Source organism: Larimichthys crocea, chromosome I (genome assembly GCF_000972845.2).
Source record: "Larimichthys crocea isolate SSNF chromosome I, L_crocea_2.0, whole genome shotgun sequence".
In the NCBI taxonomy this organism is placed as follows: domain Eukaryota; kingdom Metazoa; phylum Chordata; class Actinopteri; family Sciaenidae; genus Larimichthys; species Larimichthys crocea.
This window is the reverse complement of record NC_040011.1, coordinates 37,267,842-37,282,753: the sequence shown is the minus strand read 5'-3', so window position 1 is coordinate 37,282,753 and position 14,912 is coordinate 37,267,842. Positions and strand designations below refer to the sequence as shown.

General features: G+C 39.0%; 2 protein-coding genes across 5 annotated transcripts; one reads left to right on the top strand and one right to left on the bottom strand.

Annotated features, from left to right (window-relative positions):
• Nucleotides 1-505: 505 nt before the first annotated feature.
• On the top strand, nucleotides 506-2,271 carry LOC113746563 (uncharacterized). The gene is made up of 4 exons (XM_027282675.1): nucleotides 506-864; nucleotides 950-1,000; nucleotides 1,148-1,258; nucleotides 1,398-2,271. Exons 1-4 carry the CDS (start codon nucleotides 598-600, stop codon nucleotides 1,527-1,529), a joined length of 561 nt encoding a protein of 186 aa, XP_027138476.1. The 5' UTR covers nucleotides 506-597; the 3' UTR covers nucleotides 1,530-2,271.
• Nucleotides 1,864-14,153, bottom strand: kif3a (kinesin family member 3A). Of its 4 annotated transcripts, none has more exons than XM_019265514.2 (19): nucleotides 13,962-14,153; nucleotides 12,994-13,276; nucleotides 12,670-12,814; nucleotides 11,784-11,868; nucleotides 11,480-11,585; nucleotides 11,120-11,259; nucleotides 10,811-11,008; nucleotides 10,481-10,655; nucleotides 10,274-10,372; nucleotides 9,339-9,416; nucleotides 7,205-7,213; nucleotides 6,585-6,741; nucleotides 6,286-6,466; nucleotides 5,341-5,451; nucleotides 5,051-5,176; nucleotides 4,321-4,374; nucleotides 4,135-4,203; nucleotides 3,904-4,034; nucleotides 2,809-2,971 (listed from the first exon to the last, which is right to left on the bottom strand). In XM_019265514.2, exons 1-19 carry the CDS (start codon nucleotides 13,965-13,967, stop codon nucleotides 2,923-2,925), a joined length of 2,202 nt encoding a protein of 733 aa, XP_019121059.1. In that variant the 5' UTR covers nucleotides 13,968-14,153; the 3' UTR covers nucleotides 2,809-2,922. The 4 variants fall into 4 exon arrangements, with proteins under 4 accessions (XP_010752993.1, XP_019121059.1, XP_019121060.1 ...); XM_019265515.2 differs by having other exon boundaries at nucleotides 7,205-7,210; XM_010754683.3 differs by lacking the exon at nucleotides 9,339-9,416.
• Between the last annotated feature and the right edge of the window lie 759 nt (nucleotides 14,154-14,912).

The following is a 14,912-nucleotide window of genomic DNA, read 5'->3' as shown; positions in this document are numbered from 1 at the left end:
TGTCAACAGTTAGTATTAAAACTGAGCCTTGTTTCCGTTTGCTGACTTTTCTATATGGCCAGTTTTGTCAGTCAAATTATTTTCATATTTATGTCATATCTTTATTTGCAACACTACTGTTCTTCCTGTCAGTCACATTTTCTTGTGTAGGATAATGCTAAAGGTTTGACTCAGAATATTTCCCATGTGCTTACTCAGCACAGCACTTATTTTTGACATGTCGTAACTAGAAAAGTCCAGGTGTTACTAATAATATAAATTATATTAGTAGCTCACTGTTGCAATGGGGGTCATCATTCATTTCATCATTTTTCTTTTCTGCTGTGAAAAGTCCAAATGTAGGTGAAAAAGGCCCATGAACATTTCAATATTATATATCTTATAAGATGTTGTCTTTTCCATTCTTGTTGGTGTTAAAAAAAGGCCACCAGTTCTTGGTAAGAACTTTGCTGATAAGGGGTAGGTAATTTCTCTTTAAAGGGTAACTAGAAATCTATGCCTGTAGTGTAACATTCAATAGTAAAAGATAACCATCATCCTTTAGTCCTTATTTGGTGTCTTCTTCCTCTGACGTATGTATGTGTGGTTAACACGCTGATGATAAAAATGTGTAGCAGTATGAGGTGTAGGGTATTCAATTTTTCTGCTCAACCTGAGAGTGTTGGCTCGCGGTCTCTTTCAAAAGACATGAGGAACTTCAGTATTCAGACTCTGGCACTGATGATGATGATTATGTTGGTCTACACAGCAACAATAAATCACAAAAAAGGAGAGGTGACCAATTGTAAAAACCGTACCATACAGGGGGAGATAAACGATCTGAAAAAGATTCATGATGACGCAAAAGATCTGCTAAACAAAAGGGTAAGAAAACTGCAAGACACATTTGTTTTGATTAGATTGTCTGTTTGTTTCATAATATACTGACATTCTTCTTTTGTCATTTAAGGACTGGAACGAGACTGTTCCTTCGGCATCAGGAGAAAACCAATATTGTCCAGTACGTTAGAAAGATTTTTGTGATTATTGTATACAATGTTTCACATTTGTCATTTCCATACTTCACATGGTGGATTAAGATTTCTGGTTTGACTAATTCAGTACTAACTTGAGCTTTTTGGATGCCATTTTCAATTTATTTCCACAGAAAGAGTTCTTCTGTCGCGCTGAGAATTCTCTGCGTGGACTGGGAAATGAATCGCGTGGCTTCAAAGATGCTGAAGAACTCATCCGTGAGTTGGCGGAGTACAACACCAAGGTACAGATGAATTCAATGCAACTGAACATGCTTTGTTATTCATAAACATTTGTATGCTTATATACTTAGATGCTCTTTGATATCACTTGTTCCATGTTCAGATTTTTAAGCACTCATTGTCAAAATGATTTTGTTTCAGACCGCCTGTCATCAGAACCAGACCAGCAACCGCACATACATAGCAAAGACTCTTCTAAAGTATATCTCTGAATGTGCGGATAAAAAAATCAAGAAGCTTCAACACATTTGTCATCCCCCAAAAAATAAGTAATGTTAAATACATAAATTATTTTTATTTATTGCATATCACTGTATTTATTTTCTTACAGATCTTATTTTTGTATAATTTGTGCATCAATAAATTATATCGTAACTGATTTTTTTGTTTGTCTCTTGTTTTTCTATATCTGCAAGACTTTTGAACATGAGGCTTTTTTTTTTTAGACACTGCTTACTTATTCAGTTTACAGATTTCTAACAATAGTAAACGTAATAAAAGTGAAATCAGCTGTTGCATGCCATTATGACCTTTTATCAAAGCACTGACAAACAATTAGGTATATCACTGATTTAATAATGAAACAGAGAAAGAGCAGCAAGAATGATAGATAAAACATGTAAAATAATTTAATAAATAAAAATATCCAGGGGTTTGATGGATGTAAACATGACATATATTATGATACAAAAGAAAAAACAGTTTGCCTCCACTACAGAACCACAAAAACCTCATACTGTACTTGTGCATTTTACTAAAGCATACATTATGTATAAGGTATTTCATTATAACACAAAGTGTTCTGACATTTGAAAAAAAAAAGAAAAAGAAATGACTTGCTTAGATTAGCAAATGGCACAAACATAAGAGCTGTCTGGCATGCATGCCCCTATGCTTCTGACCTAAGGGAATAAGTATAAAAAGCATTTTTTAGTTACATGCTTGATATCTCCTCTCCTTGTTCCCTCCACATTAGTGTCTGTTTGTGTTTCTCTCCATGTTTTTTAATGCTATAGCATGTTCTAATCACAGTAAAATAATTAGCTTTAATTTAAGTTAAAATGCACACTTAATTATAGTTCAATTATAATGTATTTATACCAGCAAGGGCTATTTAATATGAATCCATTTTGCACACAGCAATCAGTAATACAGAAGTTGCTACTTAGTCTGTGCAGTGTTCATTGCGAAACATTGTGTTCAATACAGTAAATTTCAGAAGATATGAATGCCGCTTCTAGTTCATAACCTCAGTTCTTTTTTTTCTTTTTTTTTTGACATCCTGTCAATTCTATATCTTCTATCAGAGTGCTGGTCATATTCACAACAAATGATACATTACAAGTGATTACAAGTGAAATATGATTATGATAAATTCTCCTTAATGCTAGAGGTGTTCAGGTAAAAGCCAAAATGTGTTCTGAAGCAACATTAAAATGGACATCCTCAAAGAAGTCATACACTATAATACAGATAACAGGTCCTCTTGGCCAAGAGGTCCTGATCCTAACGTAGGTGCAGCTCCTTCGCATTTAAAAACGTCACGGCTATACAGTGTATTCAGATAATATTTTAATTAGTGTTCAACAATAAATTCTTCAGACTGCACTAATGACTAAAGCAACATAAAAGTTGCGGTGAAATCAAGCTCTTCTCTACGAAGTCTTCACTGCAGAAGGGAATCGATCACAGCGTCTGGCTTTGCAGATCTTTTCCTGTGTGGAGATGGGTGCATGATAAGTGTTATCAACATCTTCAGGGAGGTTCTAGCAGTTTCATTTCTCAGAATAGGTGTATCAAGATAACAGCAAAAACCATCATGCTACCGCTCCATATCAACATGTTATAAATATACTGAATTAGACAGTGCAGCCTAACATCCAACCAATAACTTGGTTAACTCATAGGATTGTTTGGTGTAGTCCAACTGAAATACAGATGAAAAACTCTGTATAATAATAATGTGGACTCGCATGCACAACATGCACAACATGCACAACATGCACGGTGAAACACTGACTTGATATATTCAGATAAACTCTCGAGTACCCAACACAAGTCTAATAAATACTTTTTCACAAAGCCATAAGAAAAGCCATCAATATTTGCTGATATTTTACTTAAGTAAAGGAGTATGCTGTAACAATACTCCACAAAACGTCCGGCACTCAAGTACGTAAATATTATCAGATGTTCTTTTATTGCTGCAGATGTTGGTTGGTTGATGGCTGACCTCATTTTAAATACTGCATATAGTGTTGATAGCTCAATCTACAGCAATGCATTCTGGGCTTTGTCCTGTTTGTATGTATGTGTGTGTGTGTGTGTGTGAAAACCACAGAAGAGCCATTTCACACAACACACAACAATCTTTGTGACAGAATTTTTTTCAGATAATTGAAGAGAGTTTTAAATTGTTTGTTTAGATTATAAAAATTGGGTCACTTTCATTCTTCAGTAACAGTAACTAGTAACTGTCAGACACATCCAGTAGAGTAGAAAGTACAATATTGCACACACATAAGTGCATTAAATCACATCCACATTAGAGATTCTTGAAATGACCAATTTAAAAAACAAGCTGTTAGACTGCTAAACAGGATGTTGAACGTCAGGCTGTCTGCGGTCTGTGTCGGAAGCAGATTACCTTCGCCCAGTCTTGGGCCGACCATTCTTGCCACTTTTAGAGGTTCTTGGTCTCTCTAGTTTCATCAGTGACTGCCGCATGCTCTCCTCTGTGTAGGCCAGATACACATGGGACAGATCCACCTCAAATGGCTACACGAGGCAGGGACAGAAGAGGAGTGAGGTCAGCAATAATATAGGAAAAGGGAATACAATCACAAGCAGGAACAAAAAAAACATACAAACAACTCACATCTTTTTCTTTTTTATCTGGAGCAGGAGTCTGTTTTCTCATATTGTTGCCAGTGTATGCCACACATTTCTGAATGGCGTAAGAGAAAATTACAGAGACGCAAATTACAAAGAAGTAGTTGTGAGTCAGCATCAATTCAGGTCAGTAAACCACAGTATATGAATGTGTCATGCAAAGAGAGCTCACCAGCTGCCATTCTCCAATGTCTTCATTCCAGTGCACGTAATTCTCTATCATCTCCTACACGGGGAAACATGAGGAAATATAAAAACTGGAAACAAGGACAGACATCGACACAAACACAAAACTATCCACACATGCACTGTTCGCAGGTTTATGCAGGTGGAGATGTGCTGATGTGTGCCAACTTTAGGCAGAGAAAAGTGACAGCTTCTGCATTTCTTACACCTGTGTCCGCTGCAGGCACCCAGTGTTACAGATGCTTTGCAAAGCTATACAAATGTTGTGGCTGCTGTTTATTTGTGTAATTATAAATCAAAAAATGTTGTTAACCAATGAATATTCCCTGTTAATGTGCGCACTCCCTCCATTTGTGTTTGTACAATGTGCAGCTAATTTGAGATGCTGTGAGCAATGTACAAGCCAGTTCAATGATCACAAAAAAAACCCAAGCATACAGGATGTTACCACATCGATCATATTTATATTGACTGTCTGTGGACTGTATTACTGTATTAGCTGCTTTTCAGCTGGGAACTGGTGTCTAGTTATTGTACAGAGAATAAAAAAAAGAAGCTGTATAAATGAAAATGAACTGTTCCAACACAACCTAAAAAAGTGAAAGTTAGTCCCTTTTCTTGTGAAAGAACAACTCAAGTCATATGTACTGAGCAAAGGCAAAATACTGACAATCAGCCAGAGTTGTTGTGCTACAAATGTGAGTACACATACACACCTGGTATTCCTGGGGAATAAAGTTGTCTATGATAAGCATCTGGAGACGCAGCTCTCGGCTCAGCTGGCGGATGTTCTCCAGGAGGCCCTCGATCTCTCTGTGATGCTCTTGCTGCAGATCTGCCATCTAACACAGCAAACACAGGGAAACTGCTTTGGTCCTCTGAGCAATCATAACTAACTGCTGTTACAGGTATTCAGTCTAAGGTGAGAAAAATGAGCCTCTGTGCTGTGTGACTGTCTCTACATGCTACACCACCATTCTGTGTTACCCTTTTATGTTCTGCTTACTTCTGATTTGGCAGCCATCAGCATGGTCCATACTTTCTTCAGCTTCTTAGTCTTCCCTTGAGCCTCCTCCTGCAGGCTAGTGTACTTTTCTTCTATGTCCAGACGTTCTTGCTGTTTTAAGAGGGAGAGTGTGAGTGATAAATCAGAAGGAAGCTCCTCCTGCAAGCAAGCTGCAGGCTGTGATCATGATTGTGAAGAACCGATATCAAGGACAGAGGTCAAATGAGGAGTCTCAGCTTTAATCATGACATTTGCATCACTTGAAACTTAGAGGACACGGATCTCCATGGCGCTTAACCAAACATTGCTTCTTTTTTTTTTACCTAAACACAAAAGAAAATGAAAGAGTGAGCTTCTAACCAAAAAAAAAAACCCAAATCTATTTTTTTCAACCACAATAATATATGTAGCAATCCAACAGCAACTGGAGTAACACTGCGACTAATAGACTATGTTGTATCTGATGTTAGATTTCCCCAACCACTGCACCGTAAGGTTGATTGGTAGACTGCTGATGTTGCATGTGTGACTGAAAACAGTACTTTCTGTGTTTGCAGCACAGACACAGAGAGTCTGAAAGCAGCTACTTATGGCTGGTTAGCTCCACGGTTAGCTCGGTCAGCTCCAACTATGAGCTTTGTATGGCGGTCCCTGCTACTCTGAGTGGTGGTCAGTCTCTTACTCACTCTGGTCTGCACCAACACCACATCAGAATTTGAGGGTACAGTTACACTTCAATAATTTTGGTTACTGAGACATCAAGTTAACAAACGAATTCAGCATGAAACAATGATCTGACATTTTTGATTAGTTAAAAGTGACTCAATTCTACACATTCATGGAAGTATTTTTCATCAGCTGATAACTCAGTGAAGAACTTGGTAGTCAGATTGTTTTTTGGAAAAATGGTTCTTTATGGGTCTAACCATGCAAACTCTTCCTTACCTCTTTCTCCTCCAGCTCCTTCCGTAGCTGCTCTGCTCTCCTGCGGCGTTCTTCCAGCTCATTGTTCGACTCCTGCAAAAGCTTCTCCTGCTCCTCAGCTTTGGCCAAGAGGTCGACACCACCCACGATTACCTTCTTCTCTAGGACTGACAATTTCTCCAGCAGGAGGTGATGCTCCTGTCTGGGGGGTTGGAGGTAGAAGTTATCAAATGAGTGGTTACCACATTACAGAAAACATTTTTGTTCTGATGACCTTTTATTACCAAATTTTAAAAGTTCAGTTCTTTTTATGAACTCACTGGGCTTTCAGAAGGTCCTTCTCCCTCTTTTCCAGCTCTGCTCTTGCTTTGTTCCTCTCCTCCTCTTCCATGTCCAGCTTGGCCTCCAAAGCCTTTCTTTCCTCTTCAATCCTTGCCTGCATCTCCACCATCTTGTCCGGGGAAACCTTCTTCCTCCCTTAAGACACAGAGGGAACCATAGTGTCTTTAATTGTTTTAGATTAATCTTCCCATATCAAGGGTCACTGTATATGTTAGAAGGCTTCAGATGCAGATTAATCCATTTTATTTTATTTTTTTTATATCAGCAATAGTATTATTTAATATGTGCAGTTTTATATGCTTTTCTTAAAGGAACCCCAACTGTCAGAGCAGTAAGGTTTAGCTGCACAAAGTTTTGACTTGCACAATATTAAATAATTATGGTTAGTATAAGCAAATTGTAATTTTTGTGAAGATGGAGACCCATGGGTGGCAGTCATAAATGGACAGACAGAAAAATGTTAACAGCGATTACCCTATCTGTTATCCGATTAGTCAGAGTTAGTGAAGAAGCTACTGAAACACACGGTGGCCATCTGTATGCGAGTAGAGAAACCTTTGCTACAGGACAGTAGGACTACATAGATTCTTACACCAACCTCTTTCTTCTTGAATTAAGAGGTGTATAGCAAGCCAGACAGGCGTCATTTGCACCAGGAGAGACCAGAGAGACAGAGAGAGACAGAGAGAGAAAAAGAAACAAAGAGCACCACATTACAGAGTGATCTTGAAAGTCTAATGACTCTACAGAGTGGAACACCACATATGGGAAACAGAGTGGGAGAGAAAGTGGTAGTAATTACTCCAAAATGCCATAGGTAAAGTGACAATGAATAGACATAACTCAAAAAACATCAATTTACATAATGAAACATGATGTGGGTGTAGGGATGCAGCAATTTTTAAATTTTTTTGTAATTGTATAGCCTCAGCTACACTGAGGGTTTCCGTCACTCACAATCAAAGAAGTAGCGAGTTGGTGAGTGAAACGTTAAGATTTCAGTGTGACATAAATAAACGGCAACAAAGCAGGAGAAGCATTGCACCGCGTATGAATTTAACATTTACCAAAACAGTATGCTCTTGTGACTGTAAACACTTATAGTATTATGAAATAAATTACTGTATTATGTACATCGCAATGGTACCATCAAGATCTATCATCGTTGCATCCCTATGCGCGTGAACTGCATCTTTGAGTTGGAGATTATGCAATAAAGCCTGGCAGATGTGTAAGGTGAAACTGAAATTGTCATGCAGAAGTTTACGTAATGTCATGCATAAACAAAGTAGGATGTACTCCAGATAACATCAATCTTCAAACAGATCACTTCAGCAGTCCCATTTGAATTCAGGGATTTGTTATGCATCATTTTTGTCAACCCTGGCACACAAGAAACCTTTGAAATCATTTTCATGTTTCTTAACAAGGTTTACGACACAAAAATCCAGCAGTGTGGTCAGTAGCAGTGGAGGGATCTGGGTTGTGAGTCTACAGGAACAGGATAAGTATAAAAAGCCCCTTTCACACATGCACTGTAATCTGTAAAGTCACCATCAAATTCCACAACTTGCCCACTCAGGACCTAAAGCAGCTCATTGTCAATTAAAAGAAGAAGAAAGAAAACTATTCTTGAAAAGAGAATTCCTAAATAAATAATACAAAGCAAACTAGAAAGATACCTTTTAACCTTCTACTCTGGCTGCACAATCTAGATCTGAATCAATACTGAGATCAAACTGAGGAAGGAAACTGGTGGTTTAATTAAGATGCCAACAGTGGAAAATATCTACCATACTACTATCAGTTCACATCTGACTGTGACACATCGTTCATTTTCTATCATCTCTCAACTGTCTTCTTTGTGATCAAAGCGTAAAATAACATACCCCCCCCAAAAAGTTGCATACATTAATACAACTAAAATCTTTTTTTGGAAATTCTTTTACTTGTTCTGGACTGGAATAGATAATTTAAATAAAATGTAAATATGTACGTTAAATAAACATTTTCATGCATGCCTACAACATGAATCACATGTACCCTTCTTTAGACAGCTCTCTCTTTATTTATTTATTTATTTATTTATGTTTATTTATTTATTTATTTATATATATATATATATATCTCAAATCAATGAAGCAAACTGCTGAAGAAGGTAAATACTATAAATGACAGATTACGACAGAGTGCTGAGGCCTGAAGATTAAACACCAAGGCATCAGGAAATCCCCACCTTCCCACCCTCCACCCCCCAAGAAAACCACCTACATAAAACAACATGAAAAAACAAACAAACCACAAACACGTCAGTCATTTCTCTCAAATTCCAACTTAAATACATGGTAAAAAAAGGATATCGCTCAAAGTGAAGAGGGGATGCTTAAGTGAGGAAAATCCCTCAAAGTAAGTGTCTGAGACAAATAGGCGATCAGCTGCAAAATTGCAAAATATGCTTTCTAATCATCTATACTTCCTGTGCAATATGAGAACGGATACACTGTTCATCCTTGGTTTATTTATTACAACTTGATATCCTTCAGCGGTGATTCCAACATGGCAAGAAAATCTGAACATGAAATTTCTCTACATGAAAGAGCTCAGTGCAAATGTGAAAAACCATGCCTTGCATTTATATATTTAAAGCCAGCCATTTTATGCGTTCTGTGTGTGAAAAGGGCTTAGGTTTGTGGGCAGGTGGCTTGGTAGAGCAGAGTGCTGCTCCGACTCACTATTCTGAGGTTTGTCCTCAGTGGGCGGTGGTACTGAGGAAGAGCAGGCAAACTCTGAGCTATTGCTGCTGCCACTGTCTGGAAAAGAAGCAGAGGAAGCACCATTCGCACAACAGCCCACAGTGAGAAACTGGTACAGAGAGAGATGGAAAGCTCTTGGAGCCATTGGTTTGCAGAGCTTTCTGTAGGTCTAACAGCACCCTACTCTCTAGGGGTGTAACGATTCTCCAAATCCATGGGATATATCATATATACTGTATAGTTATTACTTTGGTCTGAATCTGCAGCAAAGAGGCTGATTGAATGCTGTGGGGAGAAGGACTTACCTAAAATACAGTTTGACATTAATCATGGTCCATTTTTGATGTAACTAACCAATAAGCTCTCGTCAGTTTAGCCGAATAGCATGCCAAAGTATGTAGAAAACAACTGGTGCACTGCGACTACTCCAGGTTAAATGTTTTGTTAATGTTTTTGGCTATTTTTAATCCAGAGTATCCTAATACTATGGTATAGTAATGGACAAAACAATAGCATAATAAACATTTAAAAATAGTGTGGTGACCTTAATGCTTATTCATCTGTATTTAAACACTTAAAAGCAGAGAAGATTCGAAGAAAAAAATACAAGGGAAACTCCTAAATGAGTGTTGTCAAGTGTTGCTCATGGGAGCCAGCTAAGAGTAGAGCCTAACAACTTCACTTTGATAATTATGAAGAACTGAATGCTGACTCATATTACAATTGACACTGATAAGAGATAAAACTATCACTACAGACAAATATATGCACGTAGATACATGCGGGCATTTTCCAAAACCACAGTTAAACTCATGGCATGTAAAAAAGGCTTACGAAGATTGCATCAGCATAGTCTCAGCCATTTGCAGTAATGCACACTTGAATGTGTATGTGCATTAATTACAAAGGTTTACCTCTTCTTCTCCTGCGGACTTCTCCTGCCTCGCCTCCTTCATCATCACCTTCATCCATCTCTTCTGATCCACTGCCTTCTGAGCCAGAGATCTCTTCACCTAGAATTGCATAAAGAAAAACAAAAAACAAAACAAGAGTCAGTGTTTAAACAATAATCTAATCAGAACATGATTACATGATTATTTTTTTGCGGTCTGGCTCATTACCTTCCACCAGTTTCTTCTTGAGCTCCTCAATCTCCTTCTGAAACTGGCGCAACAGGGCGTCCTTAGGATCCTCATTGATCCTGGCTTTGTTCTTGATGTTTTTAGCCCTATTAGCATAGCGCAGTGTACTGATGGTCTCATCATAGTTATAGTCTGCAGGGCCTATATTTGCACACTGGAGGGGAGAAATGTATTGTTTAAAAAATGAGGCAACAACTGTGAGGTCAGGTTGAGTAAAATGCTCAGAAAGTGTCAATTTTCAACTTCTCAGAAATACAGCATTTTTGAACAAAGAGATGTTTGCGGACTGTTTTCAAACTTTCACTCTACCATCATAGTTTTGGAGTTTCCTCCTAGCGAATCCTGCAGCAGACGGGTTAGTTTAGAGTTCCTGTAGGGTACATGGGTGCTCTTGCCATCCACCAGGGCAGAGATGACGTTACCCAGTGTGGAGAGAGAGAGATTAATCTTTGTTGCTTCCTTTAAACGCTGACCCGTGGCTCCAGTCTTTCCTTGTCTCTCTGAGCCCTGTAGACGTGGGTGGAAGACAAATTGGTTGTGGTTTGCGGATGATATGACATATATTCTAGTTAGATCTGCATAATCTCATTTCCTAGAAAGGAGTTTATTTTTACATACTGCGAGATCAACCAGATGAAGTTTGCCCATCCGTACGTGTTGATTTCCATCCACACCCTTCTCACTGCACTCAATGGTGATAGTGAATATTGCGTGGGAACGAGAGCTGTGTTCATTCATGTTTGTAGCACCAACAGACCCTAAACACAGTGGAATAAAACTTAATTATGACTAATAGAAGTACAAGACATTTTATTTTATGCAAGATTGCTTCAGCAGGTTTCATTTTGCCTGCATTTCCACTTCTTGCATCATTGTATGATACATGTGGTTTAACACAAATCAGACAGGTTAATATATCAGCAAAAAGATGATTTTTATGGGACTTTTCTTAGTATTTCAGTCGATTATTCTACTTACGGTTTTTGTGGCCTAGTGTCATAATCCTATCCATATCATCAGCGTTGTTGACGACGTAACCAGTAAGGTCTTTGATATACACGCCAACATCAGGTCTTTCTTTCACCTACGGTGCAAAAACACAACTTAAGCATGAAAAACTGCAGTGAGCATCGCATAATACAAGCAAATCTATTCAGTCATCTTCTGCAAATGTGTTAATTCGAAAAAAAATAATGACTAATGACCTTTATAAGAGATAAAGACAGTTTTGTTATTAATCACTGAACTCTATGTTTTTGTGTTGACTCTAAAAATAACGCACCTCTAACCGCTGCATCTGGTCCTTGCCTAACAAGTCCCGCACTTCCTCATTGTAAATCTCCAGGTACGAAACACGAACCAAAAACCTGTACGAGTGAAACGAGTATTAATAGTCAGAAAAGTGCAGAAATGTAAAACAGCAAAACAAACCTTGTGAGTAAACTCATAACACTTGTGCCCCTTCACGAGAACTCTGTTTAAACGCAGCCTTTTAATCTGCTAATAAGACTTCAATCACCATCATTAAGTATAATAAGAAATGCACAACCCTGTCCCAACACTACTCGCTATCTTTGAATAACCCTGTCTAACATTACACTACCAGAAATCAACTCTTCTTCACCATCATATAAAACAGTAGTGCTCAGTAGCAGCACAGCACACAAGACCTGCCCTACTCCGATTGCTCCGTTGCATTTGGGCATGAGGAGCGAGATTAATTCAGGTAACTGTAAGAATATCGGAGTGAATCAGAGTAGGGCAGGTCATGATTTTGCCATCCTGGGAAGAAGAAAAAACATGACACTGCTTGAAAGTAGCAGGATCTGATTTCAGAGATAATAAATCAGGGGATACCAGTGACAAACTCATGTACTTGCCGACACCGAATGCAGCATTTTAGGCTGTATCGGAAGCATTTCAATACTGCTATATAATAATTCTAGCAGTTTATCAATAACAGTGTCAAACTCCATCCATAGATTGCTTTATTTCAAAACGTTACATGTTGTGTAGGGTGCATATTAGAAAAATAAATAGGACACCAAACTCTTCTCTTTATTTGGCACAGAGGGAATTGGGAACTGGGATAGGCACATGTGGAAAAGTCTGATTTCTTGTGCACACAAAATATGATTTGCTATGATTTTGCTGACTGCTTTCCTTACCTTGTGTCACCCTCTGCCTTGGCAATGTGGCCAAAAATGTGAGCAAAGGAGTTTGGGATTATCCCTCGGAGTTCTGGCACTGCTCTCACACCCTCCATGGTGAACGTTTTTCCTGTGCCAGTTTGCCCATATGCAAAAATGGTGCCTGAAAATGAACCAGCAAAGGATTAACTCACACCATCAGCATCATGGGATTGAATATGAACATTTAAGATACAGCAAATGATAGTTAATAATGAATAAATAAGTGCATGTTTGAGTGAATCAAAAAAAAAAGTCATTACACTGATGATGTAGCTAAAAATGACAGATCATCGTTTTTACCATTGTATCCCTCTAACACTGAGTCAACGATGGGGCGGGCTGTGAGGTTGTAGACGTCCAGCTGTTTGCTGTCAGGTCCAAACACAGTATCAAACGTGAAGGTCTTAGGAGGCTCCTGGGGAGTCTCCAGTTTGTTCACTGTTATGGTCCCACGGATCTCGTCCACACTGACGGCCTGTTTGTGGCCCATCATCTTCTCCTTTTGGTTGAGGGGTCGACATCTCACTACCACCTTGACGTTATCATTGACCTCCTGCCTGTCAGGTTTCTCAAGCTTATTGCTCTGGAACAAAAAAAAACAGACAGTTTAGGTATAAGAGACAGTTAGATGGAGGCTAAAACCTACAGTTTCACTTCAACCGACGTGGGTGTAGTTGTCAAGCTGTCGGTGTGCAGCTAGCTTGCCTCAGTGACTCGGTTAAAACGCTACTGTGCTGGGTTGCTATGCAGGTGTTTCGGTCAAACGAGCGACCGTGTTAACTGGCGACCCTCAGCCTGTTGTCGTGGTTACGACATTGTAACGTTAACGGAGAGGAAAAAACATAACATAAAACAATAGAGGCATTCATTCACGGGGACAGCTTCGTGTCATTTTGTCTTCCAACGGCTGTCGTTACTAAGACAACCACACATACATTTGGCTAACGGTCACCAGCTAACACGGTCGCTCGTTAAACCGAAACACCGGCAAACGGTTACTAACGTTGGCGATAACGTTGGCAAGCTGATCAGCATGGCACACAAACAACAGCCAATATTATCCCCTGTATAAAAAAACACATTGTGAACATTGGTAACTGATTTGTTGCGACTGGTAAAAAAAGTGTTGGGAACATTGGTTGTATCTTTCAGGAACTGGGGGTAGCTAACGACGCTAACCGGTTAGCATCACATCAGTTGGGGTCGGAGGAAGGGAGGCACCCGTTTCCACACAAAACAATAAAATGCAAACATGCGCAGCCACTTACCGGCATGGTGAGAACGCAGAAAAGGTGATTATAGTAAACGTGTAATGACAGTTAAATGCTTGTGAGGCGTTGTTCATTTGACTCTGTGTTATCCGAAGAATTTAAATGCTAGCGCAGTGTCCATATCATCAAAGGCTTCACATCTGATAGCTTGTTGTCACGGCTGAGCCAGACTGCGCATGCGCTGCAGAGTGAATGATTTGAGGTGGGGGGGGGACTAAATGGCATCATTGTGTTTATATGGAGTGAATCAGTGCAGTGCACGTCCGTACATCCGATGACCATGATTGGATTGACCCCCCTCACTGTCTGTGCATGTCTGTATGTGACATACCTGTCTGGTCCCGAGTTTGGAGAGTGCTAATTGTTGTGGAGAAATTGCTGAAGTCAAAGGTCAACGGTGAGGTCAGGAAGGAAGAAAGTGTTCAGGAGCCTCTGATGTCTTATGCTGTATTGACACGTGGACAAGGAGGATTAGAGACACTCTCAAAGTTCATCAGAAGTGCCTGAGTCGCTCTCACATTCTACCCAACTCGTGCTGGTGGATAGACTTTAAACCCCAAGATCACATTTAGAATCAGAATCAGAAATACGTTATCAATCCCTGCAGGGAAGATAGTAGTAATAGCAAGAAAAAACATTTGAATACTATAGAGGTTGGATAGTAAAATCCCAAGAAAAAACTAACACTATACACCTATAAGATATCCATTTTAACACTATATACACAGGTATAAATAACAGTTACATAAATCCCAGTAACAGTAAAATAAAAGCCAAGTAACAGTGAACTATACAGTATGTAAATCTAAAACCTTATAAAAAATTTAGTTTTTGAGAGTACAAGAATATACTGATTGTTTAAAGTGCAGTATCCATGTGTGGAAGATTGCACTTATGTAGTGCGCAAGCAAGTTCAATAGCTAGCCTGTTATTTTGAGGGAGGAGTTG